This window comes from Arvicanthis niloticus, chromosome 11 (genome assembly GCF_011762505.2).
Source record: "Arvicanthis niloticus isolate mArvNil1 chromosome 11, mArvNil1.pat.X, whole genome shotgun sequence".
Classification (NCBI taxonomy): domain Eukaryota; kingdom Metazoa; phylum Chordata; class Mammalia; order Rodentia; family Muridae; genus Arvicanthis; species Arvicanthis niloticus.
The window spans coordinates 60,845,187-60,870,090 of record NC_047668.1 but is presented as its reverse complement, the minus strand read 5'-3'; the positions used below and the strand labels follow the sequence as shown (position 1 = coordinate 60,870,090).

At 43.1% G+C, this 24,904-nt stretch overlaps 1 protein-coding gene across 5 annotated transcripts in view; it reads right to left on the bottom strand.

Moving 5' to 3' along the window:
- Positions 1-24,904, bottom strand: part of Ltbp1 (latent transforming growth factor beta binding protein 1) — a 381,523-nt gene that overhangs the window by 311,062 nt on the left and 45,557 nt on the right. For all 5 annotated transcript variants that reach the window (XM_076942288.1, XM_076942287.1, XM_076942286.1 and 2 more), the window contains exon 3: positions 13,639-13,930. In XM_076942288.1, coding sequence (XP_076798403.1) covers positions 13,639-13,930 — 292 coding nt within the window. The remainder of the gene's footprint in view (positions 1-13,638; positions 13,931-24,904) is intronic.

The following is a 24,904-nucleotide window of genomic DNA, read 5'->3' as shown; positions in this document are numbered from 1 at the left end:
CAGCGGTCTCTATAAATTGGCTATGTTTTAGAAGCTATGCTTTGTGCTTTACATAATCTCAGTTAACTCAGTCATTCTGGATTTCTGATGGGGTTGAAAACTTATAGTCTCATAGCCAATCCTTGCTATTTACTTTCAGAGAAAAGATTTGAGAGGATGGTTTTCAACTGACATTCATTCTAAAGCCAGGAAAAAAACCCAGGTTCAGAACTAAGTCTTTTATTTAGGAGAGATGACAGAGGTTCTGCTTAGTCAACAAAATGATGGACTGGGTATTAGGTCTATCTTGCACCTTACTGACATAAATTAGTATAGTTATACTCTAACTGTATTTTGAGAGAAAAGTTTTATTTTAACAGGAAGGGTGATATGTAGGAGGAGCTAAGGTGGGAGGAGTACAGAGAGGAGGAGGAGGAGGAGAGGAGGAGGTAGGTGATGAGAGAGAAAGAGAGAGGAGGGCCAGACATGGATTCGGATGTTCACATGTCTTCACCAGTCAAAGATAGTTGATATATCTAGATTGGGTATTAGGTTACACTTCTGATTGATATTGAGCATTACCAAACTTATAAAGCCTTTGGTTGACATTATATACATATATATATAATCATTTTCCTCTCCTCCTTTCTCCCCTTTGCTTCTCTTCTTTCCATACCTACCTGGCAACCCAGTCTTGGGCTGCCATCCTCCAGAGCTATAAACAAACAAACCACTTTTCTTTATGAATTACTCAGCTTTAGATATTTTGCTATAAAAGCATAAAACAGACTGAAATGAACAGTATCTATTTCACATTCTTTTGAAAAGATTAAATAATATCATCCCCCAAAGCAATGAGAACAATGCTTGGCACAGAACAGACACCCAGTAAACACCGGCTCTTACCATCACACACCGTCATGCCGCGGCACTGATATGGAGCAATTAAACTGGGGAACAGACTGTACCCAAACTAGCACTTGCCCTTTTTAGCTGAAAACTTTTGAGTTTCTAATGTAAGTCTTTGGACATAATTGACCAGAATTTAAGCCAAGGCAACTGTTGGTTCTCTATCAAACTACTTGAGGCCATTCTTTTCTCATTTGGCCTAGCAGTGTGCAGAGGTCTCAGAGAACATGGGGCTTTCTCCCCCATCTCCACTTTATGGTCTGTTCTTCCTACAAAGTCTACCTCAAGAATTCTTTTATTCCAGTTCCTTGGAACTGGAAAGACGGCTCAGTGGGTGGGAGTGCATGCAGATCTGAGTTTGATCCCAGCACCCACATTTAAAACAGGATGGGGGTGGACCAAGCATGACCACATGTGCACCTGTAACCGCCAGAGCGGAAGGAGAACAGACACAGGAGGATCTCTGACTGGGGCATGGTAGCTGCCAGTCTAGCTCTAGGCTTTAGACACCCTGACTTGGAAGAGTAACGCAGAGAGTGGGAAAGCAAGACACCCAGCACCCCTCTCTGGCCTCCACAGACAAGCACACTGCTGTATACACACATTGATAAATACCACACTTATATATACAACACACCAGATGAGGAAAAAAAGGAAAAATTTACCTCAGCATTTCCCCCCACAGACCCGTTTTTCTCAAACAAAATACCTTTGAACAACAACTAACAATATAGTCAAATTTTAGATTAGTTTCATGGAGTCTGAAGTTTTCCCTCCCACAATGCCTTCATTTCTATATCCTTGTAGAAATCAAAAGTCCACTTTCTGCAGTCCTTGTGTGTTTATACCTAAATAAAAGTTCTTATAAAAGCTTAACATTGGCCAAAAGACATAAAATTTCAGCTATTCAAAATAGAAAGGGTGTTAGGCTGCCTTGTCTGGCCTCCATGGGAGAAAATGTGCCTAGCCTCACAGAGAATTGATGTGCCAGGGTTGGGGGATACCCAGAGAGGGTCTCCACCCACTCCGAGGAAAAAGGGGGTAGATGGGGGAAGGACTGTGGGAGGGGTGACTGGAAGTGGGGCAGTGAGCAGGATGTAAAATGAATAAGTAAAAATAATAATAAAATAAATAATAAAAAATAATTAAAATTTAAAAAGAAAAACAAACAAACAAAAAAAACCCCAAAAACAAAATAGGAAGAGTGTTGCTTTCTAACAGCTAGGTGACAACAGTTAATACCATATCGTATCCTGGAAATGTACTAAAAAGGTAGATCTTAAATATTCTTATCATGGACAGAAAATGGGAACTTCTGAGATGGATATGTAAATTCATCTGTTTGCAGCAATCATTTCATAATGTAAGCACATCAAAGCATCACAGTGAACACTATGTACACAATTTTTGTCAGTACATTCTTCAATATAACTATTTCTAAAAAAAAAAAAGAGCAAAAAAACTGGAAAAAAACTCAAAACATCCGCCAAGACAATGATAAATAAAAAACATGGTATACGAACATGGTGAAATAACCATCTGCAACATAAATGAACCAACTACAGCCACACAACTATTCAGATAGATCCCAGGCAGAACACTGAGTGGGAAACACTCAGTTACTTGCAGACAATTTAAAGATGGACACACAGACATAGCTAACTCTGTGTATGTGAAGTCCCTTTGGGAAAGAGGAAGAGCGAAGCCTGGAACAGTGGACTGTGCTGAAATGTCCTGTCCTTTAACACGGATGGCACATCAGTAAACTTTCACTTTGGCTTTGGCTTATCAGTTCCATGTAACTTCAAGCTCGAGAGGCAGAAAGTCAAAGATGGTGATAAAATCAGTCGCTGGTTCAACGTTCTAGTTCTTATTCCAACAGTACCTTGACATGAGTGCCACGGTCCTCTTCTTCAGCATCAAGCAGACAGCAAAGCCTGCATCTGCCTCCCATGCAGGTGAAGCACAGTAAGGAAATGCCAACTCAGCACCAAAGGGTCTGGGATTCTATTAATGCAAGCAGTACAATTCCAGGAGGATGTGACTTACACTGTAAGTGCCTGTGGAACACTGCAGGCAGGGGCTTCAACTCTCTCTATCGGTACCTTTTATCCTCCAGGCAAAAAGAGAAAAAACGTTAATGGCTTTTATTGATTTTGCATATACGCATGCTGAGACCAGAGGTCTTTGTCTGTCACATCCACATTATTTTTTTTAAAAAAAAGATTTGTCTTTTATAATGTATGTATGTATGTGGTTTACCTGCATGTATAGCTAGGAGCCACTCGGATGCAGTACTCACAGAGGCCAAAAGAGGGCATAGGAACTCCTGGAAATGGAGTCACAGTTGTGAGCAGCCATATAGGTTAGTACTGGGAACAAAACCTGGGTCCTCTCTAAAAGTTCTGAGTGCTCTTAACTGCTGGGCCATCTCTCCAGTCTCTCTGCGATTTGTTTTTGCCATGGTTAGTTTGTTGACATGGTGTTTGTTTTCTGCCACGGTTTGCTTGTTGACATGGTGTTTCTCACTGAACCTGGAGCTCACTGACTGGCTAAACTGGCTGGCCTACAAGCCCGAGGGACCCACCTGTCCCCACCTCTCAGCATTGGGATTGTAGCTGTATACTGCCATGTTTAGCTTTTCAGAAAAAAAATGTTTTCTAATGTTATGCAGATCTCTGCTGAAGCCGCTCTGTGTGCCTCTGTGTGCAGGGAAGAGGATTTGCAAGGAAAAGTAACAGGAATGTTGTAAAGGCAGGGAAGCTCAGAGCAGAAGTGCAGGGGAGGCCTCACCTCTGTGAGGGGTGGTCAACTTATGGCAGGGTCCGCTGTAAGTCTTGGAGACCATTTTGTGATGGTAGCAATTCATGCGCTGAAAACCATTGGACTGTTTTAATACGTTCTATCAAGGTACCAATAGCAACTATTCAGGCTGCAAAACAAGGGAAATCTTTCTCTAAAGCTTCAGCTCTTGATATAGCTTTACAGTGAGCTTTCTGTTGTGGGGGGGGGGAGTAAGGAAAAGTTCAAATAAAGACAGTAAACTCTCTGACACTGCCATTGTTGGGGGCAGAGACCTTGAAGGTATCCACTGCCATTGGTGGCAAACTGAAAGTCTATTTTGAAGATTCCCAAGGGCAGGAATTGTTCCCAGCAAGGCAGGAACCTGACCGTTCTGAAGCTCCGCATCCCCCTCCTCCTTCCTGGCGGGGACTTCACTCAGCATTTCGCTCATCCAAACCAAGAGATAAATGTCAAGCACTCATTTCTCAAGAACTTTAAAAGTAGAAGGCGTCCCCTCTGCGTGGACTTTTAAGGGACCTCCTCTATATTTAGAAACTATCTGGCGTGCTATAAACTCACTTGGTAAATATAGAACACATTTCAAGCCAGTCCTGTTTTTTAAAAGAACGTGTTCAAATTCAATTCTTTTCCCTTCTTTACACCCAGGAGAGGAAGGTAAAAGAAAAGAGAACTATCAGTGTCTTTAACGAGAAAAACTAGTTTTTTCTAGAGCAGCTAAGCACCTTCTTTGTTACTGCAGGATACCAAGGGCAAAGAAAATGACCAAGCATTACCCCAGAAAACGAAACGACTGGGCTGCATGTGAGTTCTCCAGAAAGATTTGACATCCATATCCTGAGTGAAACCAGACTTCCTGCTTGGGCTCAAAGAGGGGGACTGGGCACATTGTCTCCTCCAGAAGGGCTTCCTCCTCACACAGCAGAGATAACAGCTCTGCACTTGGCAAAGTGGTGCACATTGTACCAACAGTCCCCAAACAACTAATGGACCTAGCAAATAAACAATGTCCCTTTGAGCTCTGGGTCAGGCTCCCATGGCCAGTGACTGTATCACCCATCATGAGTAACAGGCCAAAAAAGGGGGGAGGGCATTCTACAAGAGCGCAGCAACTGAGAGTTTTAGTGGCACTGAAAGTTATAAAGGAACTTTTTTGGAAAATAGAAAGTACATCTATGAATAATAGATGGTTCAGCTGAACCATTAAGACTGATGCTTCTCTGTGAATCATTACTACAGCCTCAGCTCGTGCACATGAACACCTGTTCACAGAAGAATCAAAGACAGAACCTGGACCTCCAATCTAACAGTGGCTGTTCTGGGGTCACCCTGACAGTTTACATCTGAATAACATCTATAGGATGCAAGTGTGACAGTGACCTCAGTTATAGTCCAGAATTATGAAGTAGATAAAAATCTAAAGAAAGCTGGGGTTGGGAGTGGGGGATAGGTCAACTGAAACAGTGCTAGGCTTGCAAGTACAAGAACTTGAATTTGATCCTCGAAGAAGCCACATCAAATAATAAGACTAAGGAGAAGGAGGGGGAGGAGAAGGAGAGAAAGAAAGAGAAGGAGGAGGAGGAGGAGGAGGAGAAGGAGGAGGAAGAGCAGAAAGAGAAGGAGAGGAAGGAAAAGGAGGAGGAGGAGAGGAAGGAAGAGGAGGAGGAAGAAGAAGAGGAAGAGGAGGAGGAGAGGAAGGAAGAGGAGGAAGAAGAGAGGAAGGAAGAGAAGGAGAGGAAGGAAGAGGAGGAGGAGAGGAAGGGATGAAGAGGAGGAGGAGAGGAAGGAAGAGGAGGAGGAAGAAGAAGAGGAAGAGGAGGAGGAGAGGAAGGAAGAGGAGGAAGAAGAGAGGAAGGAAGAGAAGGAGAAGGAGAGGAAGGAAGAAGAGGAGGAGAGGAAGGGATGAAGAGAAGGAGGAGAGGAAGGAAGGAAAGGGAGGAGGAAGAGGAATCTGGGTATGGTAACACTTTTTTAATCCCAGCCCTGGAGAGACAGAAACAAAGGATTCCTGGGGTACAGTGACCAGCCATCCTAGACTACTTATTGAGTTCCCTGTCCCCCCACCTCCCCACCCCCCCACACACATGAAGGAATCTAAAGAGACTACAGATACTCATGTACAGGGAAATGAAGTATTCCCTGGCCATTTCTTTAGCTCATGCACAGGCTATGATGTGGCACAAGAGACCAGAAATAGCAACACCACAGCAATAAACCTCACAAAACATGGAGATTGGAGCTCCAAACCGTGCCAGTGGCTTTTCCAGACAGCACTGACAGTCTTTTCCAAACCAAGGAACCAGCCTTGTCCTCCGCCCCACCTCCTGTCTGAGTCATTAGCAGGGTTCATAGTATGGTCTCAACTATTTCATCCCAAAGCTCCATCACGGACCCTCCTTTTCAAACCAAGTACCAAACACTTTCCCAGACAAGGCAATCTTGAAAACTCACTAGGAATCCTCTGTGTCCCATGTTGGGGCCACATCTGACCGTCTTTGCCAATTCAGTCAGGTACCCAGGTTTATACAATGGTTCACTTCTTTCCTCTGGGTTGCCATGACTGCCACACCTGATAGAAAACCCACTACAGTCACCTCCGGTTCTAACTGCAGATGTCCAGGCACATGCAGCTTCCAGACAGCAAGGAAAATTGTGGCATTCTCCTACTTGAAACTTTCTTGGGTTTTTTTTTTTTTCTCTCTATTACAAAAAAAAATCCAAAGTATAAAGAGACTTTTGCAAGAAACCTTCATGTAACACATCACCCAGTGTCAAAAATTATCACCTCATAGTTGATCTTAAGCACCATACCTCCACCCACTGGATTTTGTGATTCAGATTTCAGACACCATAGACCTTCATAAATGACGCTTTGATCTCCCTCCAATACCATAATCAGAGCCCCTGGATCCAAAGCTATCCTCTTAGATGTCTCATCAACATTAACATTTTCCTGATCATCCTATAACCTACCTTTAACTACTTATTTGCAGTGTGTTTGAATCATGACAGAAGTGTAATTCAGTTATTGCGACTGGCTAATGAGTTTCTTAAATTTTTATAAACTATAATTTTTCTTCCCTTTGCTTTTGTTTTGGGGTTTCTTTTTTTTTTTTTTTTTTTATGTGTTTGTTTCTCTAGTTGACAGGCACAGTTTTACTGAAATGTCACTCAATAATCACCCAGCCTTGAATGTCTATATTGCCACTACTCTTACTCATATCAAATCATGTCCTTATTGTGGCCTCTTTTATTGTTGCTGTGTTAAAATTCTCCGACCAAAGCTACTCAAGGGAGTTGTTTTGTTAAGTTCATCACGGCAGGAAAGTGAGAAGGCAGGAGTTCCAAGCAGCTGTTCACAACACATCTACCATCAGGACCAGAGAGTAGTAAACACATGCTACTTCTCAGGTCCCATTCTCCATTTGTACAGATCAGGACCCAAGCCAGAGATCGGAACCACCCACAGAAGGTGGCTCTTCCTTCCCACCCCTATTAGGCACGCAAGAAAACCTACACAGACATGCCTCAGGCCTGTTTCCCAAGTAATTCTACACCCTGCCAGATGACAACTAGCTCCAACTATGTCACTTTTAAATATATGCCCAAGTCCCTCTTCTTCCTCTCTTTCATCTATGCTCCCTAATTTCAGCAGTGCTCCCTTCTTTCAGCAGTGCTCCCTAATTGCAGCAGTGCTCCCTTCGACTGCTTGTAAATGTGACCTTAATTACCCACTTCTAAGCAGCAAGTTTGTCACATTAAACACTACTGACTGCAAAGGTATTCTGGCTTTCCCTCCGCTCTCCAGGTCTGGGGTCACTTAGAAGTCAGCAGCAGCCATGTTTGAGGGCACTGAGTAGCTCTCTGGAGGTCCTGTGTTGGAGTGGAAGCTTCCTATCAGCAGCCTTGGCGTTGAGTCCTCCTGGCAGCACACGTCAGTATCAGCCAAGTCTTCAGGCCATGGCCACCCCTACTTACTGCTTGTCTGTCACATCAGGAGAGACCTAGCCAGAGCTCACAGCTCTAGGCCTACAGAATTCCTGACACAAACACTGTGCATCGAGATATGGTTGTTGACTCAGGCTGCTGAATTACAAAAGATAACCAATGCACCAGGCTATTGAACCCTTGCCTCTCTGGAAACGCCCTTCTCAGTTTTGCATGCCCAAGTTTGATGGCTTCTCAAGTTCACAGACTTCTCCAGAGAGCACTTCAGGAGTCCACCTTCTCAACACGCCAATATCTAGAAACAACTGCTCCTTCCTTCAAGTCTCTAAGGAGCTTGGTGGGTATCTGATTCAATGTCAAATTCCCTAAAACCAACTCAAAGGTAAAACCAAGCCGTACAACAGCTGCCTGCCTAATCTAATCTAATAGTGCACCTGCTCCCACAGGGCCCCTGTCCATGTCATTTGAACAAAACAGTTTTATCAAATTAAGCTGTTCTTCAACATCACCAGGCTCACTCCAGCCTCAAAGCCTCTGCCCAACCCCTTGTGTTAATATTTGCAAGTCCTCTGTCCTCTCCTCCCACAGGCCTTTGTTTAACCATCACCCTGGGGCATTGTCTAATAACCACCCCCCCACCCCCCCACCCCCACCCACCCCCACCCCCACCCCCCACCCCCACCCACCCCCACCCCCACCCCCCAACCCCCCACCCCCCCCCCCCCCCCCCCCGGCACACCTCAAACCCTCCCAGCTTCCCCAGGACACTATCTGTAATTCTACTTAATCTGTAGCACTAACCACAGCCAACGGATATTTTGCAGCCCTGTTCATCAGTCCTCTGCAGACTGTGAGCTCCCAAAAAAGAGTACATTCATTCAAGTGCCACCCCGGCCACGAGGATAAAGTCTCCTTATACAGATGAACTAAATGAAAACTGCTTGAGCCTATGATCAAGACTTAATAAATGTGTCAGATTGTGGCTGCAAAGGGTTTCTTTTTGGCATTTTACACAACTTTATGTCTACAGTAGAGCATTTTAAAGATTCTTAATCTCTTACTTCTCCTGTTAACAACAAGGCCTTAGGGGCTGGAGAGATGGTTCAGTGCTTAAGCATTGCCTGCTCTTCCAGACTTGGGTTCTGTGCCCAAAGCCCACACAACAGGTGTCTAGAACTCTAGGAGACCCACTGCCTTCTTCAGTCCTCTGCATACACTGCATGCACATGGTGCACAAATCCATACAGGCAAAACTCAAACACATAAAACAAAAATAAATGTGTATTTTAAAAGACTGTCAGACATCCAAAAAAGAAATGGTGTTTGAAAAGAAGAAGTAAGAAGAAGTGGGCGAAACGAGCCTACAAGTGGGTTCCTTGGCAGCTGAGTTCAACAGGATCCCAAGTAGAAACCATCATCACCTAAGCTGATCGAGAGCCAGCTGTGCATGTGCTGGAGAACCGGCACAGCTGCAGTTCATCACGATCTTGTGACTATGGCTGGCTTCCTATCACTGCCCTCGAGAAGAGCCCCTCTCCAGCTCTGCCCCTCCAAGTCCAGGCTGCTATTACAAAATTGTTTTCTCTAGAAAGCTCTCCCTGAACCTCCACTTCTCTAAATGTTAACCCCCAGGAAGGGTCAAGATACAAAAGGATTTTATTTTCATTTGCTTTCCCCTTTGTTTTTTTGTTTGTTTGTTTGTTTGTTTATTGGTTTTGCTTTGTTTCAGACAGGTTCTCACTATGTAGATCTGGCTGTCCTGGAACTCGCTCTGTAGACCAGACTAGGCTCAAATTCACAGAGACAGAGATCCACCTGCCTCCACATCGTGAGTGCTAAGATTAAAGGCATGTACTGCCACACCCAGCTCAGATACAAAGGTTGTAAGATACAAATATCACAGTTGACAACATACTAGGCTGTCTCTTCCCCTAACCCATGTCAAGGAAAGTTTCTGAAAGAAGTTGTGCTTACAAAGGTTCATTAATTAGAATTTCCATTATATAAGAAGTTGGAATGTTTCGGGTCCACAGGCAATTATTTTGAGCCATTTAGATTTCTTAATAGCTATTTACAGTCTAATATTGTACGTAAGGATTAGATCATTCCTTAAAAATACATGACAGGCCTTGACTGATCCAATAGCTAAAAACATCACTGATAGGTAGCATCCGAGGCTGTAACAGAGATTCCACCCACTTTGCTACAACCACCTACCTGATGTTTCCACCCCTCTATTTTAAAATGTCTTAACACATAACCTTCTTGATTTTGTTAATATAAAAAGTCAATAAAAGGTTCCGGGTTGAAGGTGAAATTTGGAGCAACTTAAATCTGTGTTCACAGGTCACGGTCATTCATATTTAGCTCCAAAACAAGCAAGCCACCTCACTTCACAAGTACATACCCGATCAAGTGGCAACTCTGATTGGGATCCAGCAGCTGTAGAATCCAGAACTGTATACCTGACAACTCTGCTTTCACAGAAACCAAATCCCAGGTGGAAGTGAAGCTATCTCTTCTCCTTTCTAATATTCTTGTCTAAATTACAATGTCCATTCTAAAGACGGATGCTTTTAACTTACTCCTTTAGCTTTATCTGGTTTTTGTAAACAAACCACTTATGCACATCACTGAGGTCAGAGTCAAATGGTAGCTGGTAATAGTCAAGTTGAATTACATTTCTTGTAACTTGCTTCTCAGTTTACATGAGTAATAAGGCTAGGAAAAAATTGTCACAACACACTGTAATCTGACTCCTGATGGCCAAAGCGGAAATCAAGGCAGAATTATTTTTTGTTTTTAAGTTCAGAGCAAAGCTAGCAGGGAGATGTCTAAGTATGATATAAATCATCCCAGGGACACAGTGACATTTGCGTTCTAGAACCAAAATGGTCACTATTGACCTCAGGAGAAAGAGGTAAGCAAGCTCATCCAGACCATGGCCTGGGTTTTTTACAAGTTAAGAATGACTGTCACATGTTTGAAACGGCTGTGAAATTGCCTTCTAAGCATTAATAGACCTGGGATGCTCTCAGCCTGGACCAGGGAACCTTCTTTTTCCAGTGGCCAGTAGTCAATGCAAAGATTCATAACTGGATAGAGAGCCGAGAGTATGACTGGGAGTGCTTAGCTGTAAACAAGCACTTTTTTAAATCCCTCCTCTTGCTACTAAGGCTCAAGGGACATGGAAGAAGAGCAGATGGAAATACTGCAAGAGCCGGAGGATGGGGAGGACACTGTATGTCTTCCCGGTGTGATGAGACTGGTGCACACAACTATGGTTGCCTGCACAAGAACAAACCAGCAAACTGTCCAGTATAGGCTGGGGAGGAGATCTCAAGGCCCCACCCCTTACTGAGGAGCCACTGGCAGTTGAGAACCACTCTTTGGGTGGGAGACCACCTGTGCTCCAGCGGATGGCTCTCTACCTCTCAGATGAGCTGCACTAATTGGATTTTGTATATTTATTTGAAAAGAAAGAAGGGGAGGAAAGGGCAGAGGAAGAGGAAGAAGGAGGAAGAGATCAAATTGAGAGAGAAGGGGTCCAGAGATGGATATGATCATATTTTATCAAATACTTATATGGAATTCTAAAATAATTAAAGACGTAAACATTTTTTAGAAAATAAAACAAATGAAGAGGTGTTGAGAAAAGGGATGGGAGATGGCTCATTCAGGAAATTTGAGCCTGGGGACCAAAGTTCAATCCCCAGTATCCGCATCAAAACCAGATATGGCAGCACACTTATAATCCCAGAGCTGGGGGTGGAGGGAGACAGAATATACATGTAGGCATACATGTATGCATGCATACATACATACATACATACATATATACATATATACATACATATATACATACATACATACATACATACATACATATATACATACATACATACATATATACATACATACATACATACATACATATATACATACATACATATATACATACATACATATATACATACATACATATATGCATACATACATGGCTGAGTATAGTGGTATACGCCTTTAATCACAGCATTGTGAAGGCTGTCAAGTGGATCTCTGTGAATTCAAGGCCAGCCTAGTCTGAGATGGGGTTTGGGGGTGGGGGCGGAGGGGAGCTGGGGAGTTGGTTGTAGAGAAAGACACCTGATATTGACCAACAGTCTCCACAGGTGCATATACATGCACACATAAACATATAATACACACACATACAATTGATAAGTATGATTGAGACAAAGTCTAATGAATTATATTTTGTAACTTGTGATTCAAATGTCTATTCCATAACTGAGAGGGTTTAGAAATGCAGTAAATTTCACTTGTCAGCTATGCTTTGGGACTGCAGTGGCACATCCAACCACAGAAAGCATCTGTCCTACAGAGCAGAAAATACTTACTATCTTCTTCATGCTGAGACAAGACGACCTCCGCTTAAGCCCTAAAAGAAGCACTCACTGATTAACTGACTGTGAACAAGTCACCCACTCTAAAGCTCACTTTCCTCCCCTGTGAAAATGGGGTTGGTTTCTATTATTTCGTACTCTCATTATAGATGCATTGTGAGTTATAAAGTGGTGACTCGTTTGAAATTTCCAAACTAGTTCCTGGCACACAGGAAGCTTTGAGGAACTGTTATATGTCAATTAGAGATATAAAATGTGGTTCCACCTAGCCCATGACAGAACTAAAGTTTTATATTACAAGAAGAAACAGAGGACAAAAAAAAATGAGAAAAATAAAAAAAGACATTTGGGAGAGAAGAGAAAAGCAAAGGCTTTAAGAGACCAGGTCTGCAAAACCAGTAGGTGGTCGATTCCAAGGAGGAGTATGGATGGGGGTGGGTGGGCTTGTCCACAGATCAAATGCCCTCTGTGGGCTCAGTGAACACTAATCACCACGTGGAAGTGCTGTCTCCACTGGGGAAATGCTTTCGAAATTCCAAGCAAGTGACTTACAAATGAACCCAAGTCAAGTCTCTTTTTAGGTTGGGGGCTTCCTGTATTTGACATTCCTACACAAATGACAAGTGGTCGCTGTAGTAACTTCAGCGTCTTATTATCCATGTGTAGTCGCTCATTAAGAGGAGACAGACAAGGGCCGCTCTTTGGGCTGCTTGTCATGAAAGTCACAGGAGGTCAGGGACAATTTTTCTTATCCCTGAGTTCCTATCATATTCAGGGCTCCCAAACAGCAAGAGGGGGAAAACAACGTTCCTATAAATAGAAAGCAACCTCATTCACCAAAAATGGGCCTGCTTGGCAACTGAGAGGCAGACATTGTGTGGTGTCCAGAGTGGATACATGTAACCTGCTGCTGAGACTGAGGACTGCCTCCTCACTCTTCGATGCAAAGCTACAGCCCTATGTCTTCCGTTATCCTTAAAAACTGCATGTGCACCTCTCTCTTTTTTAATTATTGTTTCAGAACTCTAAACCACCCCAATCCCTTATAAGAATTAAAGTTCTTTTTTTTAATTATTTTATTTTCTATGTGATGGGGATTTTGCACACATGTATGCCTACGTAACATGTGCATGCCTAGTACCCACAGAGGCCATAAGAAGGCATCAGATTCCCTGGAACTGGAGTTAGCAAACAGCTGTGAGCAAACATGTGGGTTCAGGGAATTGACATCCATAAGTCCTCTGGAAGAGCAGCCAGTGCTCCAAACCGATGAGCCCAAAAAAGAATTCTTAAATTTACAACTCCACAATCAGACCATTATGTTTATTATTGTCTTCCAATGCCAATCCCTATATAATATATAATCCCTATAATCCTAGCCTCGCTATGGTTACACTTAGGGTAAAGTCATTCATCAAATAAGTATCTTTAAGACACTTGATACATGAGTCTCACATGGAGACTCTTGAGAAGGAAGAAGGATATCATTGTGCAAGAGTTCTCTGTAAATGTGTTATGCAGAGAGGCTTAGAGCAGTGTGTTCAAGAGTAGTTAATGTGCATCTAGACCAGGGAAGTAAGTTGAAAACACTCACTGAGAATGTATCTGCTGGGAGAGTCCCATTGAAGGCTTCGGCTTGAGGGTCAAGGTCATCTGAGCCACTGGACTGACCCTGGGTAAGGTGTCTGACTTCTTGGTTGAAGTATGCTTTGCTGCTTGCTCAGGAGGGAGCCACGAGGACCCAGGATTCTGCCCTCCAAAGACTGGTGACATGGTGTCCTGGGCTGCTGTGATCTCGCAGGCTTTGCCCTTTGTCCCTGGCTTACACACACAGAGCTGAGGCCGGAGACACATCCCTCCGTTCTGGCATGGCGGAACACAGCTTGCTGCAGAAGACAACAGAAGACATGGTTTTGATGGAAAGCACAGTAGACTTTACTAGTTCTTCCAAAGGGTTAGCAGTGCAAATAGATGTTTCCCCCAAGAAAATTATAATGACTGTGGTGGTGGTGGTGACAGCTGATACCTGTCAACAGCCATCTATATGACAGGGATTTTTCATATTTATATCAACAAACAACCCCTGGAAAGTGTTTTTAGTAGATATTTTATTATGCCCATTTTATGGATAATGAAATAAATGCACAGGTCAAATGGCTTAACAAAGATCAAACAGTTGTTAGTTAATAGAAGTTAGGGTTTAAATCCAAGCAAGATGGCACCAAAGACATTATTCTTAAACACTATAACTGACTTCCCAAAATACACCACAGGTTTAAAAAGATAAATATAGAGATAGATATAACCTTAAGAAAGTCTCCTGTGGCGGTTTGAATTAAAAATGGCTCCAATAAGCCCATAGGGAGTGGCACTATTAGGAGATATGGCCTGGTTGGAAAAGGTGTGGCCTCTTTGGAGGAAGTGTGACACTGGGTATTTGGGCTAGAAGGTTTCAGATGTTTTAAGCCAGGCCCAGTGTCTCTCTCTTCCTGCTGCCTGCTGATCCACATGCAGGAATCCCAGCTTCCTCTCCAGCACAATGCCTGCATACACACTACCATGCTTCCAACCATGATGGCAATGAACTAAACCTCTAAACTTTAAGCCAGACCCTTTATAAGAGTTGCCATGGCTATGATGTCTCTTCATAGCAATGGAAATCCTAAGACATACCCTATCGCTGTTTTTAAAGTTATACTCTGTGGCTTGAATTTAAAGTGTGTGTGTGTGTGTGTGTGTGTGTGTGTGTGTGAAAGCACATATGCCTATGGAGAACAGAAGGTTACATTGGGATATCTTTCTCAATTGCTTTTCACACTACTTTTATGAGGCCAATATCTGCTCTGAGCCTAGAAGTTGTTATTTCTACTAGGGTAGTACCTGTAAACTCCAAGGAATCCTGACTCCACCCTTCTGAGCTAGCGATGGGAATGGCATTGCAGGAGTTCATGACCATAGAGTGTTGGGAGCCGATTTTTAGCTGAAAGTGGCTATCAGCTTTGCAGCCATCTTGAGCCATATACCCTGACGTGAGACTTGTTTTTCAACAGCCTACAACAGCTGAAGCACACTCTGATATCCCACATATTTTGTTTTGCTGTTTACTGCCCCCAGCTGCAAGGCGCACGTGGTAGCCACACCTACAAGGCATGCGGTTCACGTGCTGTCCACTTGCTATCCATGCCATACATGCCTGTAAGGCGCACGTGGTATCCACGCCTGTAAGGCTTACGTCATATCAACACTTACAAGGCACGTGGCAAAAGCGTGTAAGTACCCCAGATTTCCCTTCAATAAAGGAGACTTGAGACTTGATCAGAATCTCTGTCTTGTCTCCATTCTTTGCGTCTCTTCCCCTTTATCCCCACTCTCTCTCGATAGACCCCGACCTGCAGAACAGAGCGGGCAGCAACAATAGAGGCTTTTTGTGTGGAGGCTGAAGATCCAAACTCAGGTCTTCATGCTTGCACAGAAAATGCTTTACCTACTGAGATATCTACCCTGGCTGGACCTTACATTTAATTTCAAAATTTTATGTTTAAATATTTTTGCTAAGACTTAACCGAAAAGAGTCCCTGACCCTGAGGGAAAAAAGACTCTTCCACAAACTTACAGGCTGCCAGAGCTTTTCAGAGTTGTCTAATATTTGATCCAACTCAACTCTTTTTACATAGAAGAACAATGCCAATAAGGTCAGGGACTATCTATTCACCTGCTAATCTGTTCAAACACCCAGTGAGTGTTATGCCGCCCCAACCTCATAATAAGAAACACCCAACAAGGAACAAGTTCTCCATCACCAAACAGCTAGGATATCTGAGCTCTGGACCACCAGACACTAGACATGGGGCCAGGCAGAGTTATAAAACTACCTGGACCATGGTTAGGGTTGGTGGCTCTGAACACAGGTAAGGTTCTCCAGGAGCTTTGCGGTCACGGATTTGAAGTGCTATGTAATGTCACAGGTATCTGGCTGGCCAGACCCTTCTGCATTCATTGGACTTATTTTCCTGCTGCCCCTTTGCTGATAGTCAGCTTTAGACTTAAACTCTTCACCCTGAGATCGCAGTACCAAACTTCCTACCCACGTCAGTGCTGAATCACTTTAGTTCACTAAACAATCCTACAAGAGAGGAACGATATTATATCTTAATTTGGTTGCTACTGCTGCAATGAAGCACCATGACCAAAGCAAGTTGTGGAGGAAAGGGTTTACTTGGTTTACACTTCCATATCACTGATCACCACTGAAGGAAGTCAGGACAGGAACTCAAGCAAGGACAGGAACCTGGATGCAGGAGCTGATAAAGAGGCCATGGAGGAATGCTACTTACTGGCTTGCTCAGTCTGTTTTCTTATAGAACCTAGGATCACCAGCCTGCCTAGGCATGGTACCACCCACAATGAGCTGGGTTCTTCCTCATTAATTAGTTATTAGAAAAATGCCTATTACTGACGCTACGTTGTGCTTACAAACAGGGGTTCATCATGATCTCCCTCCAAAAGGCCCAAAAGGCAGCTGAAAGAATCAGATACAGATATTTACAGCCAACCAATGGACAGAAGCTGGTGACCCCTGTGGTTGAATTAGGGAAAAGCTGGAAGAAGCTGAGGAGAGGGGCAACCTTATAGGAAGACCAGCAGCTTCAACTAACCTGGGATCTCTCAGACCCTGAGCCAACAACCAGACAGCATACACCAGCTGATATGAGGCCCCTGACACATATACAGCAAAGGATTGCCGGGTCTGGACTCAGAGGAGATGCACCTAACCTTCGAGACTTAGAGCCTCAGGAAGTGGGGAGGTTTGGTGGGGTGGGAACATCCTCTTGAAGACAGGGGGAGGGGGAGGGAAGAGGTGTGGGATGTGGAACAGCTGGAGGGGGGACCAGGAAGGGGATAAAGTCTGGACTGTAAAAAAAAAAAAAAAAAAAAAAGATTAAAGAAAAGAAAAGAAAGTGAAAGGAAAGAAAAGAAGAAAGGAAAGGAAAAGAAAAGAAAAGGACTTACAGCCCAATCTTATGGACACATTTTCTCAATCGAGGTTTCCTTCTCTCAGATGACTCTAGTTTGTGTCAAGTTAGCATAAAACTAGCCAGCACACATGAACCACAGGAGACTTGGTTATGAAGAACCAATGACCAACATCTAACAGCCATGAAATCTATTAGTTATCCTTAGGAAAAGATGCTTTTCACATCTTGCTATGATATGAGTCCTATTAGGCATAAAAAATAAGAAATGGCCCTTGAGTATCACAATACCAGGCACCAGTTTTCAACACAGATGAGGGGGAAAACCTAAAGATGGAAGCAACTATGTAGATGACATGAGTTTACATCAGTTAACCTTGGCCATGTACCTGCATTTCAGAACACCATGAGTGTAGTAGCTGCTAGTTCTAAAATGGTCCCCAAGAGCTATTCCTATAGTAGGCTTCTAGAATTCAAATCTAAAAGCTATGCACTTCTTGAGTTAAATATGCCAATTCATCAGTATCTTCCTGACTAAGCAAACCTCATAGCTGAATCTGACATACTGGGCTCTCAGTGCTTGCCCAGCCACTACTATTTAGGGAAAGTCACAGGGCTGAATGGGCTCCACCCAAGTGAAGAGAAGCAGCCAGGAGCGAGGCCTGGATCAGCCTTTTCACCTGGTGTGTTTGCCAGAGATCACTTTCACATATGCATTCTCTTCATGCTTTCAATTAGGAGCATGGTTCAGTCTAACATCTGAGACTGATTTCCGCTCCTCCTTCCTCCCAAGGTGTCCTGCAAATAGCTACTAATCTCTCAGGCAGGCTGCATGACATAGCTTGTGGGAGTTGGTACCCAGGGAAAGGCCAAGGATTGAAATCACCCAATGCGCCACTTACTGTGCCGTGGGAATCTGCCTTTATTAAAACATAAGTGAAATAGAATGTAAAAGAGAAGTCATTTGTTTCTTCTTTCAAATGGTATATGTAATAAGAATACAGGAAGAAGGTAATTTTTAAAAAGACACTAATTAAAATGTTAGGCTTGGGGGATGGCTTAGTTGCTAAAATACCTGCTATTCAAGCATAAGGACTTCAGTTCAGATCCTTAGTACCCATTTTAAAATATCAGGCATTGGTTCAGTAGAAACAGGAGCATTCCCTGAACCTTACTTGCCTGTTAGTCTTGCCAAACTAGTGGCTCCGGGTTCAGTGGTAGACTGGACTGTCTCAAAACAATAAAGTGGGGTACAATAGAGGAAAACATTCAACTTGGACTTCTAGACTCGAATAAATCTACACACACACACTACACACGCGCACACATACACATACATAAATACATACACATACTACACATAAAAAGAAAACACTAAAATTTAAAAAATAATTCCTATTAGAAGAAAAAGAATAGTCCATGTAGTAGAATAAATGCCTCCAAAACTATCCCTTTGCAAATACTTACTTGCAAAAGAAAATATTTCAGTTACCTTGCCACAGCTGGAGCGGGAGCCCCTCAGAGCATATAGCAGAGGTTGTCTTGAACCAGGGCAGCAGGAACAGACACTCCTAATGCCCAATACAAGACCCAAGCCCCTCATGTGACAGGAAAATGCCAAATCCAGGCCCTCCAGTCAGTCTTGTCTCCTGTACTGTTTGAATGACATGCACAGTGCTACTCATACTTTAGAGGAAACAGTGGTTGTCAAAGTCTGGTGCCCAGAACAGAACAGAAGCAACCATGTTATGAGAGAGCCTTCCCTGAGGAGATGTAAACTATCCATGTCTACCTGCTCCTAATATATGGTCCAAACCACAAACAAAAGGACGATTACAAAGAAGTTCACCCTGGGAAACTAATGAGTTCACTGGATTTACTTAGCGCATGTGTGAGGAGTTGTTCACAGGACCATGGATAACTCGGGATGGCCCTATTAGAAAGTTGTCATCCAGCATGGTGATGGCTTCTTCATTAATTTCTACCAGTCTATATACTCTAGAGCCTCAATAGATGCCAAGACTGCATGCAATCAGAGCAGAACCGCATGTCAATAGATAAGAAGAGTGGCTGGACCCCAGGTGAGGACCCAGTTGGCCCTCCTTATCCCCCCTTCCATGAGGGAACATCAGTGAGCCAGATCAGGGTGGTCTCTTGGAAACAAGCATGCTTCACTTGGAGGACAGTACTCTACAATGAGCAGAAACACTCCTGGGTTACCAGGGACTGAACCTGGGGTCTGGCATATTGTAACTGAGGTGACTGATTTCAGCAACATGTATTGGAAATTCTTTGCCAACATCAAGGTTTTGAGGAGTCCTCTGTACTCTCTATGTAAGTCTGTGTGTGATATACATGTGTCTGTGGCCCTGCATATCCCAGTGTGCTCACCTCTGCATGTGTGTGGGAGCCAGAGGCTGACTTTACTCATCTTTCTCTGCTGCTCCCCACCTTATCTTTGAGATGACGTCTCTCACTGAACCTGCAGCTCACTGTTTCCACCAGACTAGCTAGGCAGCAAGCCACAGAGATCTGCCTTTCCCTGAAGTACAGGGTTACAAACAAGTACCACTGCACCCAAATTTATATATGTTCTGGGGAGCAAACCTCAGCACAAGCACTTTAGTTACTGAGTCGTCTACCCAACCCAGGAGCTCTCGTCCTCACGTTGAAAGTTCCTTATTTTCATACTAGAACTGATTTTTTATTATTGAATTCTTTACTATGATCAAAGCGCTTGTTTTATATTACCCTTTTATTACAGCATGGTGTTGAATTATGTGGATCACTATAATGTCAAAGAAGTGGTTTCTTTTTTTTCTTGCCATTTATTTATTTATTTATTTATTTATTTATTTGCTTGAGTGTCCATGTGCAGACACTACAACACATGTGGAGGTCACATGACAACTTCATGAGTCAGTTCTGTCCCTCCTCCATGTGGATCCCAGGGGCGGAGCCTTTACCTGAGGCTGAGATGAAAGGATGTCTCTGGAGGAAAGGTAACTCCAACTCCATTGCATGGACTGCACTGCATAATAATGTCTCCACCTCTGGACTTGGTTTGTATGGCTCTCGATTAGATAATCTCTATTCCTTCAAAGCAGATGCCGTTCCATCAAAATTAATATTTAAAAATACTCTGCAAGTCCCCAAGGCCTATGATAGCTACCCATTGTTGTATGAACAATGACGTAGAACAATGAGGTCGAAACGAAGTAATGAAGGACCAAGAGAAAGAACATTGCACTGGGCTGGAGGGGCTGGGCCAAGTCATGGAAGTTCTAACACAAAGCAACTTAAGGAGTCAGGCCAAGAAATGCAGATGCAGTAGGGAAAGTGCTTCTAAGAGATAGAAGGTTTGCTGGAATGAACTAGAAACAGAAGGAAAAACCTAGTGGTAGATAACGTACAATGATCCTAAAAAAAAAAAAAAGAAAGAAAGAAAGAAAGAAAGAAAGAAAAAGAAAAGAAAAGAAAAAAAAGATGGCTGCTCAAAATTCAAGAAAGCATAGTGTTTGCTTCCACTGCAGAAAAGGAGAAAAGGTTTTTAAAGTTGCCCAAGCCAGGCACAGTGATGCATGCCTTAATCCCAGCACTCAGGACATTAAAAAGTAGGTGAGCCCAGTATACAGAATAAGACCTTCCATGGAGAAATGACAAGCCTTAGAAGGCTGGATATAAGATAGAGACCCTTTGCTGTGGTATCCTGGGCAAGCAAGAACAAGAGACTGATTCCCGAGAGGAGCAGAAAAGATGCATGCTACTGTCGGAGACCTGAGGACAGCAATCCAGGAACACTCTGTGGGAAGGAGAACCACATGCAGATGGGCAGAGCTCACCTCAGAAGGTAGAGCAGCTGACCAAAGACTGGAGAAAAGGGACCTTCACAGAGATACAACACAACCTGCAACTGGATCGCCATCAGTCACCTGATAGGCTGAAGCCAGAGAATTGTCACACGAGGACCTGGAAGCACCAAACTCCAGATCCACTTCTGAGATGTTGGAATCAGGACATAAAATCAAAACCCAGAATGAAACTCCTTTTAAAAGGTCAATATAAGGTAAGGCAAGAGGATTGCTACAAGTTCAATGAAAGCCAGAGCTGCATAGCTAGTTTTGAGCTAGCCTGAACTACAGAGTAAGACCCTGTTAAAGGGAACAAGAAAGAGGGAGGAGGGAGTAGAGGAATAATCAGTATCTCAACATAAAAGTAGACAAGAGAAGTGGCCACAGGGAAATGAAAACACACACCAATTAAACTCAGACACAAAATATCTAAATGAATTGTTGATAGACCAAATATGCCAATCTTTCAGAAGCAGAAAAGCTAGAGAAATTTGACCTAGAAACATAAGGATGGCCCTACTGTTAGCCAATCAAACAATGTAATTCCCTGCATTAAAAAAAAAATAAAAAGAAGAATTCAACACAAGGAATGCAGAAAAGCTTCCAGCAAAATCCATGACTTACTCATAACAACAAATAAAAACGGCTTGCCAACTTTGAATACACAGGGATTTCCTCATTCTGCTAAGCAGTATCTACAGCAAATCCCACAAACAACATACCAAGATCTCTAGCAAATATTACAAGCACACTGCAGAAACATTCCTCTCAATGCTGGAAACAAGCCTGAATGCTCACAATGACCTCTAACAGGGCCCAGGCAACATGACAAAAAAAAAAAAAAAAAAAAAAAAAAGGTCTTATGTAGTATGCCAGAAAACAAAAAACAAACTGACCATCATTTGGAGTTTCTCTAGTTTTATGAATACAAATTACTAGAAAATCTACAGACTATTATAAGGGATAAAGGGGGTCAGCAGGAGCTCAGTGTGATGTCTTCCCTATCACTCTCCCTGCCTTATTCCTTTGAGGCGAGATCTCTCACTGAACCCAAGTTCACTAGGCTGCTGGCCAGCAAGGTCCTGGGATCTGCTTGTCTCCATTCCTTGACTCTGCAGTTACGGGCACACAAGGCCATGCCTGCCTATTACATGGAGGCTGAGAATTTGGACTAAGGTCTTCACATCTGTCAAGCAAGCATTCCTACTCACTGGGCCATCCTCAACCCCAGGATGCTACTTTATAATATTGCTTTTATTATGTGATCCTTTTCAACTAAACTTTAAAGTGATGTCTTGTACATTTATGGATAAATATAAACATACCTGACGTGTGTCCCATCTGCAGCCCACAGACCATGGGGAGCCAACATGCACAGCCCAACACAAAATTTTGAACTTACTTAGAACATTCTAAGATTGTTTTACAATTTTGTTTACTTTTGTAATTCCAGATTATAAACTTCGTGGATGACAATGTCATATTTCAGTGTCGAAAGGCTTGGCACGCCTGTTAGCATCACACTAAGCATATGCCGCTATCCTCTCTAGGAAGAAGAGAAGTAATGCCAAGGGGAATATACTTTCTCTTGGGAGTTTCTTCTTATAGTTTTGTTTGTAATTTGCCATTTGTTTCTTTGTTGTTTTGTTTTTTGAGACAGGGTCTTGCAATATAGCCCAACTTGGTAAGGAACTTGCGTTCCTCCAGCTTTAATTTTCTGAGTGCTGATACTACAGATGTGTATCATCATTACAGATGTGCATCATCATTACAGATGTGCACCATCATTACAGACGTGCACCATCATTACAGATGTGCACCATCATTACAGACGTGCACCATCATTACAGATGTGCATCGTTATTACAGATGTGTATTATATAGATATGTATCATCATTACAGTTGTGCATCCTCATTACAGATGTGCATCATCATTACAGATGCGTATTGTATAGATATGTATCATTACAGATGTGTATAATTATTACAGATGTGTATCATCATTACAGATGTGCATCATCATTACAGATGTGCATCATCATTACAGATGTGAATCGTCATTACAGATATGTATTATCATTACAAATGTGTATCATTATTACAAATGTGTATTATCATTACAGATGTGTATCATACTTGACTCAAATTGTTTTTCTTTAAAAAGAAAGACAAAGGGTTGGAGCAATGGCCCAGTGGTTCAAAGCACATACTGTTCTTACAGAGGACCTGAGGTCAGTCCCTAGCACCTATGTCAGGAAGCTCACAACCACATGGAACTTTAGTTCTAGGGGTTCTAGCCCTCTTCTGGCCTCCAAGGTTCCTGCACTCAAGTGAACACACATACACACATACACACATACATACACACATACACATAACTAAAAGAGTATCAAATGTAATAGGTAGACATACATTGCCTATGGGTAATAGATGTGTAGATGTTTGCTGTTAAACCTTTTGTATTTTTCTACTTTTCAAAAAAATTCAATGTTTTAATTATCAGACAAAAGGCAACTGGGAGCAAAACGAAGGCATGTAATAGAGTGGGGCGTATTGAAGTTGGCAGAAATTGCCACCAAGACAAAACGAACTAGGGGCTTGCAGAACACCACCATGGCCAAGATCTGGGTGAGCAGGGTGGACTGCAAACGTTCCTCTATCCTCACATCCCAGGCTGGCCTGGCCGAAACACATTTGTCATTTGAATCAGTCATAACTGGATCAATGCTCCATTTTGGGCCCAAATGGTAAACAGTTTCAAATTTCTCTCCGCTGGCAGCTACTCTGGGGTTGACAAAGCTAATCCTAAAGTTCTCTCAAAGTTCATTGACTTTATTTTTAGGAAGCGACCCATGCCCTGAAGCCCCGCCTCCTTCGCTTTTCATCTAAAAGCATAGCCCTTAGTTATATTTAAAGCCTGCCCCAGCCCACACATGTCACTGTGACTCCCTGCCCCTTGCCTTTCTCTCCAAACAAGTCACAGCATGTCTGCCGCATGTGTCCTGGGTGGAAACATGAGCTGATCTGTGTCTTCGGTGATCTAAGACAGCAGGTGAGAAGTGGCTCCCGGTGTGGCTTCAGGGCTCCCTGTGTGGCTAAGGCTCTGCCCAGCTGCCCTTTGAAGTTATTCAACACAAAGGAATATCAGATCACGAGAATCATACGGTGAGGTCACAAGTTGAAGACTGAGCTAATTTCTCCTGTACCAAACCCAAATAAATAATGTGATTTCGTTGTCAACAGCCCTGGGTCAGCCTCCTCCTCAATCCCTAAAGAGAAAAATATTAGCATCATAACCTCCTAATAACTGATGTAACCAGTCTTCTGCAATAATGAGTTGCACATAATAGGATCTTCTAGAAAGATGAACAACATTTCATCAAGCACAGAGTCGACTTTATAGAGTTTTCATCAATGTGAAAATCCATTTGAAATCTGTGAGGTTGTGTGTATGTGTGTCACACACTGTGTCAACAGTATGTCTGCTGGCATCATTGCCACCTCTCTCTGGATCAGACTGTGAGCATGTGAGCATGTGTACATGTGAGCATGTGTGCATGTGAGCATGTGTGCACGTATGTGTACATGACTGTTGACCCCAAGCATCTTCCTTGATCACTCGTCTCTGTATTTTTTGAGACAAGGATGACCCTGGAACTCATCCACTAGGCCAGGCTGGCAGGCCAATGAGTTCCAGGGGTCTGGCTTCTGGGTCATCCCCATTCCATTCCCAGCACTGGGATTATAGACCTGGACCATTGTGCCCAGCTTTTCCATGGATGCCGGGAATCCAAACTTACTTCCTCATGCTTGCACAGCAGAGCACCTTACTGATGAGCCATCTCTCCCATCCTGGCAGATGCATTTAGAGAGCAGCTTAGCAGTATGTTTCAAGGATTTCACACCCTAACTTCTAAGCAGGTACCCTAACAATGTAAAATAAAAATTACTGTTCCTACATGTTCCGGTATCCTCAGTGGGGTTACTCACACCAACAACAAAAACTTCAAAGGAGGTATGAAAGGGTGACCAAGT